This window comes from Alosa pseudoharengus, unplaced genomic scaffold (assembly GCF_046254945.1).
Source record: "Alosa pseudoharengus isolate Yale_2024_CS ecotype anadromous, Long Island Sound unplaced genomic scaffold, YU_APseudo_1.1 YU_APseudo_1.1_scf_10, whole genome shotgun sequence".
Lineage (NCBI taxonomy): Eukaryota > Metazoa > Chordata > Actinopteri > Clupeiformes > Clupeidae > Alosa > Alosa pseudoharengus.
The window spans coordinates 16,752,824-16,770,062 of NW_027468565.1; the positions used below are offsets into that span (position 1 = coordinate 16,752,824).

General features: G+C 43.5%; 2 protein-coding genes across 6 annotated transcripts in view; both read right to left on the reverse strand.

The window, feature by feature from the left end:
* Nucleotides 1-1,285: 1,285 nt before the first annotated feature.
* endouc (endonuclease, polyU-specific C) lies at nucleotides 1,286-5,950 on the reverse strand. The gene is made up of 8 exons (XM_076265781.1): nucleotides 5,798-5,950; nucleotides 5,446-5,508; nucleotides 5,163-5,262; nucleotides 4,939-5,050; nucleotides 4,243-4,364; nucleotides 2,489-2,601; nucleotides 2,231-2,381; nucleotides 1,286-1,960 (listed from the first exon to the last, which is right to left on the reverse strand). The coding sequence occupies exons 1-8, from the start codon at nucleotides 5,806-5,808 to the stop codon at nucleotides 1,700-1,702; spliced, it is 933 nt and encodes a 310-aa protein (XP_076121896.1). The 5' UTR covers nucleotides 5,809-5,950; the 3' UTR covers nucleotides 1,286-1,699.
* Nucleotides 5,951-6,662: 712 nt separating this feature from the next.
* ppfibp1b (PPFIA binding protein 1b) overlaps nucleotides 6,663-17,239 on the reverse strand; it is a 30,906-nt gene continuing 20,329 nt past the window's right edge. For 2 of the 5 annotated variants that reach the window (XM_076265818.1, XM_076265793.1), the window contains 17 exons: nucleotides 16,912-16,991; nucleotides 15,712-15,772; nucleotides 15,518-15,550; nucleotides 15,347-15,376; nucleotides 14,739-14,916; nucleotides 14,363-14,395; nucleotides 12,759-12,900; nucleotides 12,422-12,550; nucleotides 11,758-11,908; nucleotides 11,414-11,525; nucleotides 11,164-11,252; nucleotides 10,574-10,696; nucleotides 10,325-10,450; nucleotides 9,900-10,088; nucleotides 9,354-9,521; nucleotides 8,879-8,944; nucleotides 6,663-7,823 (listed from right to left, as the gene is read on the reverse strand). In XM_076265818.1, coding sequence (XP_076121933.1) covers nucleotides 7,740-7,823; nucleotides 8,879-8,944; nucleotides 9,354-9,521; nucleotides 9,900-10,088; nucleotides 10,325-10,450; nucleotides 10,574-10,696; nucleotides 11,164-11,252; nucleotides 11,414-11,525; nucleotides 11,758-11,908; nucleotides 12,422-12,550; nucleotides 12,759-12,900; nucleotides 14,363-14,395; nucleotides 14,739-14,916; nucleotides 15,347-15,376; nucleotides 15,518-15,550; nucleotides 15,712-15,772; nucleotides 16,912-16,991 — 1,794 coding nt within the window. In that variant the 3' untranslated portion in view covers nucleotides 6,663-7,739. The remainder of the gene's footprint in view (nucleotides 7,824-8,878; nucleotides 8,945-9,353; nucleotides 9,522-9,899; nucleotides 10,089-10,324; nucleotides 10,451-10,573; nucleotides 10,697-11,163; nucleotides 11,253-11,413; nucleotides 11,526-11,757; nucleotides 11,909-12,421; nucleotides 12,551-12,758; nucleotides 12,901-14,362; nucleotides 14,396-14,738; nucleotides 14,917-15,346; nucleotides 15,377-15,517; nucleotides 15,551-15,711; nucleotides 15,773-16,911; nucleotides 16,992-17,239) is intronic. The other 3 variants (XM_076265827.1, XM_076265810.1, XM_076265801.1) reach the window with 2 other exon arrangements.

Below are 17,239 nucleotides of genomic sequence, written 5' to 3' on the forward strand. Positions count from 1 at the left end.
AAACTTGGTGGGCATGTAACCCCACATGGATAGCATGGAACCATCGCTTTTCGTTTTGATCTGTAGTCCCCCCGCTGGACTGGACCCCCCGAAAGGAGGGTAGGGCAGACACAGTTTTCTGTGAATATCTTGAGAACCGTAGGGCCTAGGATGACCAGTTTTTTGCGTATGTTTTCCTCCAGGGGTCATGTAAACCCATTCCATATGCACACATGTGCATAAACAGATACACACGCACACACATACATTCACAGTAATCCTACGTATGACACATACTCACACAGTAGACATATACACGCATGCATGCACATGCACACACACAGGCACATAAACAGGCAAACACACACATGCACACACACACACACACCCACACACACATAAACATAAACATGTACACGCACACAATTCAAGAATTTCTCAGAATTATGAACAGGCAAGATGGGGGTGGGGTTGTATAAAATGTATATTACATGTGAAATCTATGAACTAATCATGGTTTGGTACTTGTTGTTTAGCAGATACCAGTGAGAATTGAGTGTGCATAATGCAATTCAGTGAGACAGTTAGAATCATATATGCCTTTCAGCGTGACTTATTTTTGTGGAAAACATGTGCTGGACTGGGTCATATTTTGTACCGCTCTGCGGTACATCTAGTTATGATGAATATTATTATGCTCAGGGACACTAAACACAAGTAAACGCAGTTTATCTACCTCTGAAATTTCAAAAATAAGAGTTTATCCACCTCTTAATAGAGTTTATCAACATCTCAAAAGAGTTTATTCACCAATTGCAACTTTTAACATTAAAAAAACACACCGTATTATACTTACCAACACTCTAGGAACCATTTAATACCACTGCTATTGGTTATAAACATTGGACAACAACCTCAACCATCATCAAACATGCTCTGAATTCCTTTTAAAAAAATCTGATACAGCCGCAGTCCACCTTACCATGATCACAGAATTCTTAGTTTACCACTACACTCCTGATTATGCTTCTTCACTGAGATCTTTAAAACATGTCACCATTCATTAAAATGTTGAAGGTACAGTTAGGAACAAAATTATTCATACCCCTGGCAAATATTGATTTAATGTTGGTTTTCTCTTGACCTATGTTCTGACTGCCTAACTGTAGCTGTGGTATATTCTAGTTTAGTGATTAAATAATATACTGTATCTGTGAGAAAATAAATGTTATTTAAGGTGCAACAAAAATGTTGAGCTTAGTAAAGTTGGTATACAATTTTAAATTTTTAAATACAGTCAACACAGTTGTAAACAAAATGTTTATTCACCTTAAGCCAAACTATATGCAATGTTACTAAAAGCAACAGGATGTACACTGTTTTTTAACAGTTACCATTTACCCTAAAAACAGAAAAGCCTGGTTGCGTAAAATGTACTGCTGACACAGCTGACAGTGCAGGCTATCTCAAGAACATCTTGCAAGAAGCAACAGACATGACAGATACAAATCCACTATTGATAAAAAAACCAATCACATTTCAAAAGATTTTAAGAGCTTCTTAAGCCCTGTATTTCAACATCACCATGAAACTTAATTATTTAAATTCAGCTGGGTCTCAGACATAGTAAGCATTGCTTACGGATGAGTAACAGAGCAGAGAGCATAAACAGCGCTGTGCTGAAATATGTGTGGTTCAACAGGTGCAGTATGGGCACCCTCTACAGGTGCCTCTTGTTGCTGCTCAGCAGCTTTGGGTAGGCAGTGCCAATGGAGCGACCGTGCCTGTACACCACCAGCTCCAGCTGGTACTCATCCAGGTTCACCACAGCCGTGGAGGACTTTGTTGTGGAGGTGAGGAAGAGGATGGTGAAGATGGCCACCTCAAACTCAGGGCTGACCCCGATGAAGGCGCTCCCCACTGGCTTGATCAGGCCATGCCAGCTGAACTGTGTGTTCAGGACATGGTCATCTGAGTCCGGCTGGAGGAGTGGTCATAGACATGGGAATCAGCTACAGTATGTTCACAATAACCTTGCTGAAGAGAACCGCTGTCAAATATGATTGTCTGGTGTATTATTTGCAGATATATTGCTTTATTTATATCCAGATTAATGTACTTTCACAGCGATGCGAATGTGTGTATGCAGTGTATGCGATCAACATCTTGTTAGTTGTTTATTTACGTTTCTGTGAATGACTATGACTTGAGTCGGCTCTCTATATAAATATTTGAAGTGAGTTGCAGTTACCAGATCATTGTGTGAGGCTTTGTATCCCTTGTAGTCAAGGTGCTTGTGTTTCTCCTGCAAGTAGTACTGGACCCAGTTGTGGAGGCCCATGATCTCTCTGCCAAATTTGCTCTCTCCAACAAACACATGCTCAAATCCACTGGAGTCAGCCCTATCCCACAGAGAGTGAATGAGCTAGCTGTGATTGAGTGAACTCCATTTATCAAGTATACGGACACATGGTCCAACACATAACATTCAAAAGGAGTCCTCACTTACCCCCCATTGCGGTCTCTGTGATAGACACGGAACCATATTTCATACAGATCCGTCTTGAACTGCCTCAGGCTTGCCCGTGCCTGCCCTTTCCCCACCAGGTACGTGTGTGCTCGCTGAGGGAGGGATAGCAGAACACATGTTCATGTTAATTGAGTGTAGCCTCACTAGCCTGTATCACAAATAGAACTCTATTAATTATGACAGATGGGGTGATAGGGGATTTGTGGTGTTTCACTTCAGTCTATCCACCTGGGCCTGATTACTTTGGCTGCCTGTCCTTCAATATGTACTTCCCCTTTTCTCTAGAAAGTGTTCAAACACACTTTTACAATGTTTACTATGGTCACAGCCATGTTGGTTCACATTTTTCATAGTTTTCGACAGCATAAGACACCCTTAAAGGTGCAGTCAGCGATTGTACACGATTTCAAGCCCATTACATTTTTTGTCACATTCAGCAATAATTCCCTCATGAGTCATGACTGCTAGCTGCCCATTCCGTAAGTACACTGTAGAAAAACACTGTCTCTGTAGACAGCCCAGGCACTGAAAACTGGAAACAAACAAAGTGGGGGCAGCCTGTCCCACAAACAAAAAAGAAACCACAAGTGGAGTTTCTAGGAATTCTGAAGGGAGTTTTGTTTGGTCATGGGTTAAAATATAATGTATGTTGTTTTGGACAAAAGCATCTGCTAATAATTTGAAATATAAACATAAACAAATGTGACTTCCTGCTCAATTGCTGACTGCACCTAGCCTAGAAATCTAGACGCACCCTAGCGGCGGCAAATTAATTTGCTCAGCCTGTACGTCTAGTATCAAACCATAGGGATTTCTATTGGCTGACGCCGTGGACGTCATCCAATCACAGCGCTCTATTTTGTTAGAGAGTCTTAAGGCGGGCTTAACAGGATAACGACAGTCCTGTGACGGTGAACAACAAGGAAGGTGGCTATGGCGAACGAAGAGCGGTTGTTTGAATTGGCGTTGGCGTTGACATTGGAGGAGTTGGACTTGTGCTTTTCTTTGAAAGTTGAGCAACACAATGCACTTAAGTCATTCCTTTCGAAGAAGGATGTATTTGCCGTTTTGCCGACCGGATACGGATATGGTCGTAGCGCTGGCCTATTGCATGCCTAGGCAGTTTGAAAGACAATTCTCTGCCCGCCCCTTGGATTAAGCGAGGTGAATGGTTCGATTCCAGACTATACATTTCAATGATATAGGATGGCCCGCCAGGCTAGACTGCACCTTTAATAGCCATTAATGATGTTTGCACAAGAGGAGAGATGCAAACTACTATGAACTGAAACAGCATTACTACAAGACCATTATCAGTAATACAAGACGACTACTACTGCAAGCCTAATATCAGTACTCCATTATGTTAATTGTTGTTAGGTTAACGAAAGTATTCACAGGCTTAGTAGTAATGATGTGGCAACACTTTAAGTGAAAGGACAGCTGTGGAAACACATGATGAAACAGATGGTTTGATTGCTCCAGCATGTTGTTCTTGTCCGGCCTTTGGCAAGTGGCTTTCAAGAACAGAGCGTGACAGGACGCACCAGAATTCCCACTGGAGTTTAATTCTGCACAGTTCATGTCAGAATAGGGAGGGGTAAGGACATGCAAACATTATTTCATAAAAGGTCTGACAAAAGTAAGGGCATCCATGCATTAGGAAGAAAGATTGAATGACGGACATTGAGATTGAGTAGTTTGAGTGAGGGCAGTGACATTCCAGGTCTAACCTTCATCACTTCAGTCTCCAAGATGGCGTCTAGGAACTCGTTGTTCTCTGTGACCTCCTCTGCTGTGACCATCTCAGCCGTGCCTGTGGCTATCTCATAGTTATCCAGCAGCTTAATGAAGCCTGCAGAGACAACCAAGACCAAGCAATACAAGATTAACGCACAAATTATAATTTACTTAGAGACAGTAATTTACATTGTCAAGTGATATTGACAAAGATAGTATTTCATACACAAACTTTTCTAATTCGCTATGTTTTCACACATTCTGCACAAAACACAAAAATCATGTTGCTTTTAAACTCATGATTTGTATAAAACTCCTGTAGGAAAACAGAATAGTTTTTTCATTGTATATGTAATGACAAAGTTTTGGCAGTATGATTGGAAAGCACACTGAGTTCAGACTTGCTTTGTGTGCCAGAATCTAATTATGGGCTGTTGCACAATAACATGCTGAGGCCTGTTCTGCATCAGCCCGGTGAAAGAGGCCTGTTCCAGTGAGAACGCCCAAAACCGTTGTGCCCTCACACAACGTTGGGGTGGAGCCACACAATGACTGAGGAAACTTTAGCTAAACAATAAGTTACATAAAACCAGTCTGTTCATGAGCAAGTCTGAACAGAATAGTCTTTATTCTATTAGATGCAACACATTCTGAAGGAATACTACTACAATGTCAGACCAAATACTCACGGGCATAAGTGGTTATGCTGTTAAGCTTATCCTCATCAACTGAGGAGAAGAGAGGTTTTGCAGCATAATCCCTTGCATAGGTGCTTCCTTGGGTAACATAGCCTGCTTTGCCCTGGTTACAAATGAATAAATGTAAAGCGTTTTTTTTAGTTATTTCTTCAAAATCACAACATATGAACTGCAATGCATTTGTGCACAATGGAAGAGAACCTCAGACTCCACACCTGCAGATCAATGGTGTAGTCTGTCCCTGGTGACAAGCGGTTCTTATCCAACTTCCACAGCTCATTCAGAATGTTTGACAGGTCCTGGTTCACTGTTTGACTGCAGTGCAGTGGGCAACATAGAAATGTTTCTGATACAGCATCATGTATCAAGAAGTAGTCTAATGTGCTAAATGTCAATGACTGCATGATTATCTATGGAAAAGGAAGGACCGTGTGGGCTGTGTCGTGGATTGTTGGGTGTCACATATAAAAACAACAGTCTGGGGGGAAAAACACCTACCTTGCTGCATTTACCAGAGGCTGGGCCACTGTTAACACTACCATCAAAACTCCATAGCTTGTTCTGGAAGAGGTTGCAGTAAGTCACATATTGTAAAGGAGTATTTACCATTGGCTAGAATTCACCTTTTAAGTAAAGTCTATTATGCATGCATTGTATAACACCAAGAAGTGCAACGATTTTAGACTGTGTTGCAAACGGTGAACCTTTTAACATGTTTCGGAGGTCTACGTGCTGTCACAAAAGTGAAGAACGTATTCCGTTCGCACTGAATTGACTCCACGGAAGATAATTACACTGACAATACTTTCAATAACAAATGGAAATCAACAATTCAGAGAGTAATACTCACCCGTACGCCATGGTTGTAGTCCACCTAACTGACTAAAGTCGAGCATATAACCCTGTGAGCGGCCAAGCCCTCCCCGTAGGTGATTTAACTCTTAACTGTGTGGTATGCAACGAGCTCCAACTTTTACGTAATGTTGACGTAAAATGAATAGTGGGAAGGCCTGGGACAGTAACTGGCGGGCTACTTCATCTGAACGCCTCTCTAAAGCTGCTTCCAAAGTGCCATTCTGGCCAAGGTCATTTGTCAAATTCCCATAAAATTACCAAGAATATTGCTGAAACACCAGAGAGACCATCTAGTTGACAATTGCCTCCTTTATCACCTAACCTCATATTAAACCCTGACAACAATTAGATACACTTTCTAGAGGAGCCAGTGCCAACAGGGCTTAAGAGGATTGCTGTGATGGTCAGCCAAGTAGGCTACTAAAAGTGGGCCCTGATCATGGTGCAGTTCTGCACAGATGTCATGGCATCACCCTCAAGTTCATACAGCAACACAAGCCTGGCTCCCAACACACAGCCTCTCTTATGTAGGCTACAGAGGAGTCGGAAGCAACCATAGAGAGGATGACTTAGCAATACTCTTTACACTCTGGTCAAGCACTTAGAATGTGTGCATATGAATTACTTTGTAACATCAGTTCAATTGCATAATTCACCCATCAAGAATGGGTTAAAATGTTCTTTGGTTGACATTTCTAAAATGAAAAGAACATTTACATAATGGGTGTGGTCTTGTGTGCTGAGCATTCAAAACTACAGTGGAGTCCTGGGTGTGTAGAACACATTTGAATGTTTAACAGTGTATACTTTGGAGAACCAGACTAAGTTCTGAATTCTGACATCCCAACCCATGACAATAAACAATTTCCAAAAGACAACTGATTTTTATTCAATAACTTTAATGACCTGATAAAAAGGGATAAAAGTGGACACAGTACACATTTTCTTCTTTATGTGGCTAGGGCTGCCTAAGACCAGTATCAGATGGTTTGGATCTGAGAACATGCCAACACAGCCTCGCTGTATATTTTTACATAGTAACAGTCAACATAATTCAATAACACAGTTCTGTTATTACAGATATAGAAATTATTATTTCTTTGTGTTAGGACATGCTCCATATTTTGGCAAACAGGACAGAAATAACATGCAATGATACTTTACAACCAGGAAACGGGATTGACTGTGATGAGTTACATGTTAATACACGAGTGAGAATGCATGCAAATGTATGCCACCAGCCTGTGGAAAGTACAGCAATATTCCCTGTGCCAGGCAGATGCATTACAATATTTTGGCATCAGACTCGCAAAGATGCAATTTTCAGTAGCACAATAACCTCAAAAACGGTTTAATTCTTTATTCTGACACTCCTTTATAAAACCTAGTTTGAACTCCACCAATATCTGTGTCAGATAGGAAAAGTGTCATTGTGCCGTTGGGTTATAAAAAGGGCGCTCTAGATGTTTTAATTAAAAAATAAGCCATAATAAAAAATATTTCCAGGAACCAGCTGGTAGGTAGGTGAAAATGCAATTAGCTCACTCATTTTTTACACTTCAGATCGAATAAAATGTTTTCCAACCTGTACTGCTAAATACACATAGACAGCTGAAATGCATATCATTACAACGGGGTGAGACTGTCCTGCTTGTGAGGCAACCCGTCTGCTCCAAGTTGACATTGGGAATAGGGAGCGATGCTGTTTTGTAATATTAATACTAACGTTAAGGTCGTGGCCTTAGTATAGCTGAGGTGGCGTTGGCACCGAGACTACGAGCTGTCTGTCAGGAGGATTCTGAGGGTGGAGCGGGCATGCAGACTGGCACTGCCCCAGGGGGACAGGGAGGAGGGGTGCAGGTTGGCACAGGTTTGGCAGTCATCCCAGCAGCATCTAGAGGAGTGGGCACCTCGGCAAGGCCCCTCACACATTAGTGTCAAACATTAGAGTCGTCATCCGTCACGCTGGGATTGGGCGAACTGGAGATCTCCTTAAACAGCTCATCGTCTTTCAACATGCTCTACAGACATAACACATTGATAATCAGTATTACAACCAATACATACAACCATACATATCCATAGATAACAAAACACACACATCTACACTACACAATTACATATCAACTTGTACAACATTCATTTGCATGACCTCAAGCAGATCTTTGGGTGGCAATTTGGCTTATTTGGGGGCAAAAAATATCATCATGTTGGCTTCATATCATGCTGTATGTTTGTATTTCATACATTTTGAAATTCATCTTAAGTTTATTTTTTAATAATTTGTAGTATGTTGAATATTTCATATTGATTTTCGTATTGACTTACATTTACCTTTAAGGTATAGGTCAAATTCAGTGCCTGTCACTTTAAAAATGTGAGAGTAAATTAGGCTTTAGTCTCACAGTTTTAGGCTAGTAGAAAAAAGTGCATAATGCATAAGGATATATGGATGCAATTCATTATGATTTCTATGTAATAATAAATGTTCAAAAATGTAACAAGTGGAACATAATCGTTTCATATGATTAACTAGAACACAGTAGTTAAAGGCAGTAGTGGAAAGTTTATCAGCTGTTGTTATTTTATTTGTAAATAAATAGCTTAATGACATGACATAAATGATTGATTTCTGGCCCACAGTCAAACACAGCTACTTTATGAGCGACATAGATAGTATCAACTCATTTTTTCACGCAATAGAAAAGGGAGGCCTGCACAGCATGGGGGCTGAATGTGCTGCTCGCTATTTAATGAGCCCCTTAGCATTACTGATAGATGAAAGTTAGCAAGCTAGCACAATAGAAACTGATTTTGTCACTTAAATAAGTGTCCACCAACACCCCCTGCTGACAAAATGTGCAAACTGATAGAATGCAAACTGCATTTGTAACGAGTACATCATAAGCAATTCAACAGAAAAGAATGGGTGTGAATTTTGGTTTTTTCGCCCATCGCAGATAATTATTAGGTTTATCTCTGGGGTGGCACTGCCTCCCCCAGCCTTCCCTTAGACACGCCCCCGACTGAATCTTTGGCCTCACTTCATCTGAAGTCTACTTGGGTGAGTTCTTACCGTCAGGTTATTGATGCCCTCTGAGAAGGCTCCAATCTGCCTCACTGTGCCCTCTGAGTCCTCCATCTAAAAACACAGACGAGAGAGAACATTGTCTGTCCCTAGTCCTAGATAGAATGGACTAGCAGACGGAATGACCAATCTAGGCTCACTTCCACCACCTACTGCTGAGAACACTCAAGTTTGTCTTGTGTAGAAAGCTTGTATTTACCTAGTTTGGATCATTATCCTACCTGCTTATTGTCCTACTTGCTGAATGCTAATCTTATTTTGCTGGATTAAGTTAAAATATACAAAATGTTCCTAAATACATTTCTCACATTCACATCTTTCTTTGCTTTGCTGTAGTGTGAATATTGGACATAATGCTCTATTCCACTTTCTCTCACTACTTCTACTCAATGCTAATACTAATTAGATGAAATGAGCTATGCACTCTAAATATAATGATGAGGCCCCGTGCAGCCTTCCTCACCTGTTCTAGCCGGTCCAGGTCATCCTCGTAGATCTGCAGCTCCATGCCCCGGTAGCCCTTCTGGAAGCTGCGTCCCTTCGGCATCTCTACATCCATGGGGCACACATACTCTTCCCGATCCTCCTGCTTCTTCTTCCTCGTCAGGGTGCCGAAGCCCAGTTTCCTGGGCTGGGGACAAGAAGATCAGCACCAGGTTAAATGGAGCGTGTGGAGGACTTAAACAAGCACTTAGAGAGCAACTCAGTCATATATCACTGCCAAAAAAGGAAAATTCTGTATACTGTAGCACAATTAAGGGTTGAGGCATGTTCTACTTTGCTTTATGGAAGTAAAAAATACTGAACATCCCATGGTTTGGGTTGGTAGACACATTTTTACATCAGAGAGAATGAAAAATCTGAATAAGGCCCCTACGCACAATGTCAACAAGCCTCATTCTGAATTCTTGAGGTCATTGGGTACATCTGGTTTCCATGTCATCCTGACCATAGACGCTGCTCTGCAGGCAGACTGTTGTGTGTGCCAGCTGTGTGGCGTGCTGCGTACCTTGACCTTGGCGGTGGCTGTGAGGAGCGTGTAGTCGGGGTGCTCCACGCACTCCTGCTTGGACTGCTGGGCCTCTTGGCCCACCAGCAGGGTGAAGTGGGTGCCCAGGTGTCGACGCAGCAGCGTCTTGTTGGGGGGGATGTTCAGCAGCAGGGCCATGGTCTCCACATTAAAGCGTGGCTCCAGGACCTGGGACACACACACACACACACACAAAGATGCAATGTCATACAGTATATACCACATATTAGTACACACAGCAGGCGCATAAACGCATGCACACACACATGCATGCACACACACACACCACATCAAAACAATCAAAAGCTTTTGTGAGAACACATTTCTGTATTAAGGTTATTCCAATAATTTGCCCAAGACGTCTTTATAAACCCTCAGCACTGTTACACCCTCTGTCTTCTCACCATGAGTCCTCCATGGACTCCGCTGCCCCTGAGGTTGGGTGCGTACTCAGCCAGGTCCACGGAGCGCAGCCACTCCATCACGCGGTGGTTGGTCCACTGGGAGATCTCTGCAGGACTGATGTTGCTCTGGGGGACACAAGGACAGTTGTTTCACCACAGTGCTACCATCACAGCCACTGGCATGGATTAATCCTCTACAGCCTGTCTCAAGGACTCCCACATGGTCAGCGCAAACTTCTCGTCCCTCACCTCGTCGGAGGGTCGGCGGCGCAGGCAGTTGGGCTCGTAGTTGTTGAGGCGCAGCACCTGGATGGCTCTCTTGATGCTCAAGTGGTGCAACACACTGCCCACTTTCAGAGACAGCAAGTCATCCTAAAGGGAACCAAGACCAAACCAGACTTTAACTCAATCCTTGTGAATGTGCAACATAATTAGGGGAACTGAGACCTGCACTTGACGGCAAGAAGTATAGGAAAAGTATAGGATAAATAAAATATATGTATAGTATATAGTCTTCCTATTTTCACTGCATTAATTGTATTGTATTTGTTGCTGTATCCATCTCCTTACCATCTTGTGAATTCTCATTTTTACTTAGTTCTAAATCTCTGATGTTTTATTTATTGTTTTGTTTGTATTATTACTATTTGTACTATACAAATAAAGGTCATTATCATTATTATGGTACATGTATGCTATATACAGATTTTTGTTAATTGTGCATAACAGATAGGATTTTTTTTATATTCCAGTATTCAGAGTGTTTATGAGTACACTACATTCCCTGAAATTACAAAGCAAATTTGATGCTCATATTTAATTAAGATCCAGACACTCACCACAGTCATGTAGTGTAGCATCCGCCCATCCACCCTGGCCTCATCAAACTGCGTCTTATACTGGGGCAGGCCAATGTCATCCAGCCACCCTGACGGAGAGGAGGGAGGGGGAAGCACAGGAGAATGAGAGAATGGTTCAAATAAGAAAAAGAGAATGAAAAGAAATACTCTAGCAGACGGTGGCACAGGGGCCATATATGTGTCTGACTGATGTGCGAGACGTAAAGGGGCAGGAGGCGGTGGTCCTTACTGGTGACCCAGTGGTAGTCCAGTTTGCCCTTGCCGTCCTCCTCCTCTGAGCCCAGGGCCTGGAGGGCCAGCTGCAGCTTCTTCCGGTGCAGAGGGTGCTTAATGCCCAGCTCCTGCAGGGACACACGCACAGCTAACGCATGAAGGGGGGCATCGGAAAATTCTATTTCCATACACCACATACACACTGTTTACGCCAAGGGCTTGCAATGACATTCAACACTTTACCCTTCAACGGAAACAAAAGATTATGTTTCGTCTTTCTGTACATTGTCTTCCCGTACAGGACGCCTGGTCAAGTGTGAATCTGTGTGTGTGTGTGTGTGTGTGTGGGTGTTCCCTTACCCGCTCCAGGTCATGCTGCGAGGCCTGCAGTAGTGTCTGGCCAGATGAGATCCACTGGCGAGCCAGACTCACATACAAGCCCAGGCCCTGATCCTGCAGCCACTCACACACTTGCTCCCGACTCCAACGCGCAAACGGTGCGTCCAGCTCACTACAACACATACACTTGACACTCAACACTTGACACATCGATAGTCTGCATTAGCATACCACTTAAATCAATTTATTTATATAGCACATTTACAGACGGCTTAGCCGCACCAAAGTGCTTCACAGTAAAGTGCAATAAATAAGATCATTATAGATCATTAAAACTTACAGCTTAACTTACACAAAATAAATAACTGCTGAAGAAATAAATTTACATACATGATATACAATAATATATATAATACATGAAAACATTTCTAAACATACAGTTCTCCTTGAAAGTATGTGAACCATTTGAACAGTTTGGAGTTCTCTGTTGTTTTATCATGATTTTCTTATTTTATCATCACTAGTTTTTAAACATGAACTGTCTGGTGTGTATATTTATCAAATACATGGACTTCAGGGAGAAGCCAAAAAATCATGAAACATGGAGTTCATTTGTTGGGGTTCATTTGTTTGTTCATTGAGGGTTCACAAACGTTCCTGGTCCTGTCACTGGCCTGCTCCTCACCTCCTGTTCTGCAGGTCCCGTGACCAGCCCAGTCGGGGTCCCGCTGTGGCCCGTACACCTCCCCTCTTAAAGTCGCCCTCCGGTAGGTTGTCATCCAGGTTAAAGGAGGTCGACTGACTCCTCCGCAGCCTGCAAAGAGGTGATGAGAGGCACATGAGGAAGACAAAAGAAAGGGGTCAGGGACATGGAGAAAGAACGAGTGCAGTTGGAGATTTACAGCATTGCTTTACAGCTTGTATTTTGCCACCAAAAGCAAAACAAATATTCCTATATTGCAGATGTTTGGTTAATCAAGACAATAAAACAGTCACTGTATGTCATTGGGAGAAGCACTTACTTTCCAAACAAAGCTTTGATTCCCTTTGACTTCTTCTTGCCTTCCGGTGAAGTGGGCAGTGTGTGTGTGCTGTCACTGTCTGCCGACCGCTGTGGCATCCCAGCCAGGTCTAGGTGGTCTGTTCCCTCTCGCTCCGTCTCCGCTGTGTGCACATACAACTACATTACCCACAATTCCAAACAGAGCATCCATCTGAGGCAACAGGGTATCAGGAGCAGACAATGACAGCCTTGTTGTGAAACTGCGGCGAGCCAGCACACAGGAAATCAGGAACATGTCTCCATGATGGAGGAGAAGAAAAGAAAGATGTTAGAGAGGAGAAGAAAAGGTAGTGGGGGCAGTGGGGTGAGAGGGGCAGCTGAGGGCAGAGGAAGCTGGACAGCCTCACAAGGCTTCCTGCTCATGACATCTGGGCACAGCTACAGAACAACTGGATGTATGATGGAGGAAGGCTTGGATCAAATCACACACACTTGCTGTGAAGTATGAAGGAGGCCACACAAACACACACATGTGCTAGGGATGCTCCATCATGGCAAAACTCATAATCCTGATTATTTTGGTCAATAACAATATTATGATTATTTAATATGATTACTCAATGATTTTGGAAAACATTTAAATATTTAAGTTGCTTACTCAATGATTTTGGGGAAAAAATAACTTAATATTTTTATAGTGAATTAAATTCAATTTCAAATATAATTCAACTGATAATGTGTACAACAGTGCTTCTGTAAAGCAAAGGAGTGTGCTGGATTTATAACTCAAGACAAAACAAGAGCACTGTGCAAAAACAGAATGCTATTTTTTATATTTCAATTTTGTCGTTTTATAATTGTTGGAAAGACAATTAATGGCACAAGCCTATATGTGCATGCACACACTCATCCACCACATACACATGTTGGAACACACACTGGCAAACTCGCTGCCATTTGATAGCACTGAGGTGCTCATTAAACACTGTTATGAGCAGTGAGCCGGTTTCTAAATCAGACGCAACCTCAGGAAACGGGGTATGAGGGGGCTGCTTGCGGCTTGAGCGTCTGCTGGCAGAGTGCCAAGCCAAGAGCCGTGGCGCTGGGGGCACTAACGAGTGATTATGGGGCACAGAGGCTCCGCGTTTGGCTTTCAGCACATCAGACGGAAAACCCAGGAATGTCTGAGGCCTGCACTCCAGCTTCCGGAAGGAAATCCCACGTTTTCAGTTTCGATCATGTCAAACGCCACAGAGGTTTCCCACAAGGCTTGTCAGGAACAGGGAGAAATACTGAATCAAGAGGTCCTGAACCAAAAAAGGCCTCTGGTTTCTTCTTAAACCATATCGTCTATTTCTACTGAAGATCTCCTTAAGAGGGATGCCTTGCATTCATCCTTCAGCTTGGGCTTCCATGCTAGGAGCATGAGCAGAAGCAACCAGAGAGGGGGAAGGGGTGCATTCAGGAATGACTGTAGAGGAAGTTAGCTGAGAGAGTTATGCGATGGAGGAGGGGGTGGGGGTGGCATGAAAGGGAAGGGGGAATCCAGTTGTTCCTCTGCAGTTCTCCAGAGAGGCCATGCAACAGCAGCCTCCCTACTGCAGGGGGCGCTCTATACCATACCTAGCATAGGGGCGCTCGCACTTCGCCCGCGGTCTTCACGCGCCACACAACGCACGCACACACGCCACACCGGGACACAACAGGAAGGACAAAGGACAACAAAGAGTTACGACAGTGAAAATAACAGCCATACAAACACTGACATGGAAAAAAAATGACAGATTCCAACACACTGACACCAGAAGCCTTTTCAACTTTGGCAAATACATGAACAACACTGATATGAAAACACACACATGTGCAGTGATGAAACTGAAGGTCAGCTAAAGGAAAACAGTCACATCTGACTGACACACGCACACACACACAAACACACACACACACACACAGGCCACTGGGTGAGAGTGTGTGACCGCTCCAACCACCGCCTGCTCACCCAGGTTGGGGGCGCTGGCCGTCCTCTTGCCCCCTTTGATCTTGAAGAAGCCTCGGCCGAAGGAGGAGCGCGCCTTCTTGGTGCCGAAGCTGCTGTCCTCCTCGACTGTGGCGCGGGCAGTCGGGGGCGACTTGGGGGGCAAGCAGGTGATTTTGTTCATCTCCTCCTGGGCTTTGCTCTGCAGACAGCGAGTGAATGGCATTTAACATCACTAAATTCCTGGTCATACAGAACAGTTGTTCATCACACAGACATATCACGCAAAATTACAACACAAAATGAGGAAAATCATGATATGGCCACAATCTTAGACCTGAGGCTGGATTTGAGTGGATTAGTATTTCTTTTGCCTTAGTATACCAAGTAAACACACAAACAAAACAAATGACCAACAAACAAATAAAAGACAAACACTGGGCACAAGATCTTGCGATGATACATTCCGAAAGCAGTCCTTGATGGTAACTCAAGCAGACAAACACACACACACACACACACACACACACACACACACACACACACACACACACACACACAGGAACACAAACACACATGCACACATGAGGCATTCAAGGCGGCAAACACAGCTGTGGACAGTGGCTGCTAACCTTGAGGAGAAGAAACAAGCTGTCATTTGCCTGCAGAGACAGCAGAGGCCAGAGAGAGAGAGAGAGAGAGAAGAGAAAAAAGAAGAGAAAAGGGACAGTTGATAAGAGGGAGGGAGAAGGGCCGAGAGAGGATACCACAGATGGACAGATCTTAGAGAGGAGTTTACTCACCTCCGATGGCCTGTCCTGCACCGCCAGCGGTCTCTGAGGAGGAACAAACACACAAACAACACTTGACATTTATCAAACCTTTCAACCGTCTGAGGTCAGAGCAAGAGGTGGACTGGGACACAGGAGTGAAAGTCTGGCCTAATTACCACTCGAGCGTTACAACATGGCACTGACACAAGTGGCAGGTCTTGTACCTTTTCACTGCTGCTGATGTCCAGGTGATCTTGACTGCCAGATGTGGGTGGCTCTGGGGTACTAAAGGGAACAAAAAACAATACAGGACAGTCAGGGACAGTTACAGTAATTTCCTGTGTATTAGCCGCATTGCGTATAAGCCGCAGGACAGTGTTTTATGCAAGTTAAAAGAAACAAAACCATATTAATACCATATTAAAGGAATTATCCGGAGTAAAATGCACTTTAGATCAATTTACGGATGATTGGGAGTACATACGTTGAGTTGATATCAAAATCATGTCTTTCGGATGTGTTTTGAGAAAGTTCGATTTTACCGTTTTTAGTCAAAACTCGTTAGCCTGGAAGTGACCAGGGCAAGCCGCTACAAAACGCTATTTTTATACCTCTTCTACAGTTCCAAACAACATTACACTTACCTGGTAGTGAGTAGAGGGTCCCTAAAGCCAAACCGAAGTATCCTGAGGTCTTTATGTGGTCGGATAGAGAGTCCAGAATAAAAACAATTTTTAAAACGGCAACGAAATTGTGAATTTCCAGAGCGTGTTACTCCACACTCGGCAATCGACTCCTACTGACTTTCCCCTAAAGACACCAGCTGCAGCAGCAACATTTCCGGAAAGGTACTGGCTTGATGAAATTTATTCTGGACTCTCTATCCGACCACATAAAGACCTCGGGATACTTCGGTTTGGCTTTAGGGACCCTCTACTCACTACCACGTAAGTGTAATGTTGTTTGGAACTGTAGAAGAGGTATAAAAATAGCGTTTTGTAGCGGCGAAATTACTTGCCCTGGTCACTTCCAGGCTAACGAGTTTTGACTAAAAACGGTAAAATCGAACGTTCTCAAAACACATCTGAATGACATGATTTTGATGTCAACTCAACGTATGTACTCCCAATCATCCGTAAATTGATCTAAAGTGCATTTTACTCCGGATAATTCCTTTAACTGCCCCTGTGTATCAACCTCATAGCTAAAGAAATTTTGCAAAATCAATGTATAAGCTAATAGTTGGGAAATTACGGTAGCAGATGTGTGAGCAGATCCAGCTTGAAGATTTCCACACAACAGTATAATCAAAGCAGCCTATTAGATGTACATATGACTGAATGGTGGAGTGGTTGTTGTTCCACTGTTAGAGCCTTAAAGCAGAGATGCGTGTGCAAACAGAGGCCATGCTGAGGGGCGCTCACCTGTCTGGCAGCGCAGGCTCCTGCTCCAGGCTCTGGGTGGGCTCTGGCCTGGCAGGGGGGGTGGGGGTGGGGGACGGCTCCTACAGGAGAGGAGAGGAGAGGAGAGGAGAGGAAGATGAAGCCTCATGACCACACCACAGAGACAGCTACAAGTCAACACAGTATGTATACACATGCATTTCTCTGACCTGTAAGGAACCAGTGTTCCTTACTGTGTCTAACTCAGCTAAACAGTCACCGGTGACATTGACCCACACCATCAGTTACACGGAGGGGCTGCTATCAACACTGCTCAGTGACACATCCGTAGTCAACATGTGTCGCCTTG

What these genes read in the sequence shown, in the direction of transcription:
- endouc (XM_076265781.1), bottom strand. An exon ending in ACTACACCATTGATCTGCAG is followed by an intron (nt 5,051 to 5,162) that starts GTGTGGAGTCTG and finishes ATTTGTAACCAG; the next exon opens with GGCAAAGCAGGCTATGTTAC. An exon ending in CACAGAGACCGCAATGGGGG is followed by an intron (nt 2,382 to 2,488) that starts GTAAGTGAGGAC and finishes TCTGTGGGATAG; the next exon opens with GGCTGACTCCAGTGGATTTG.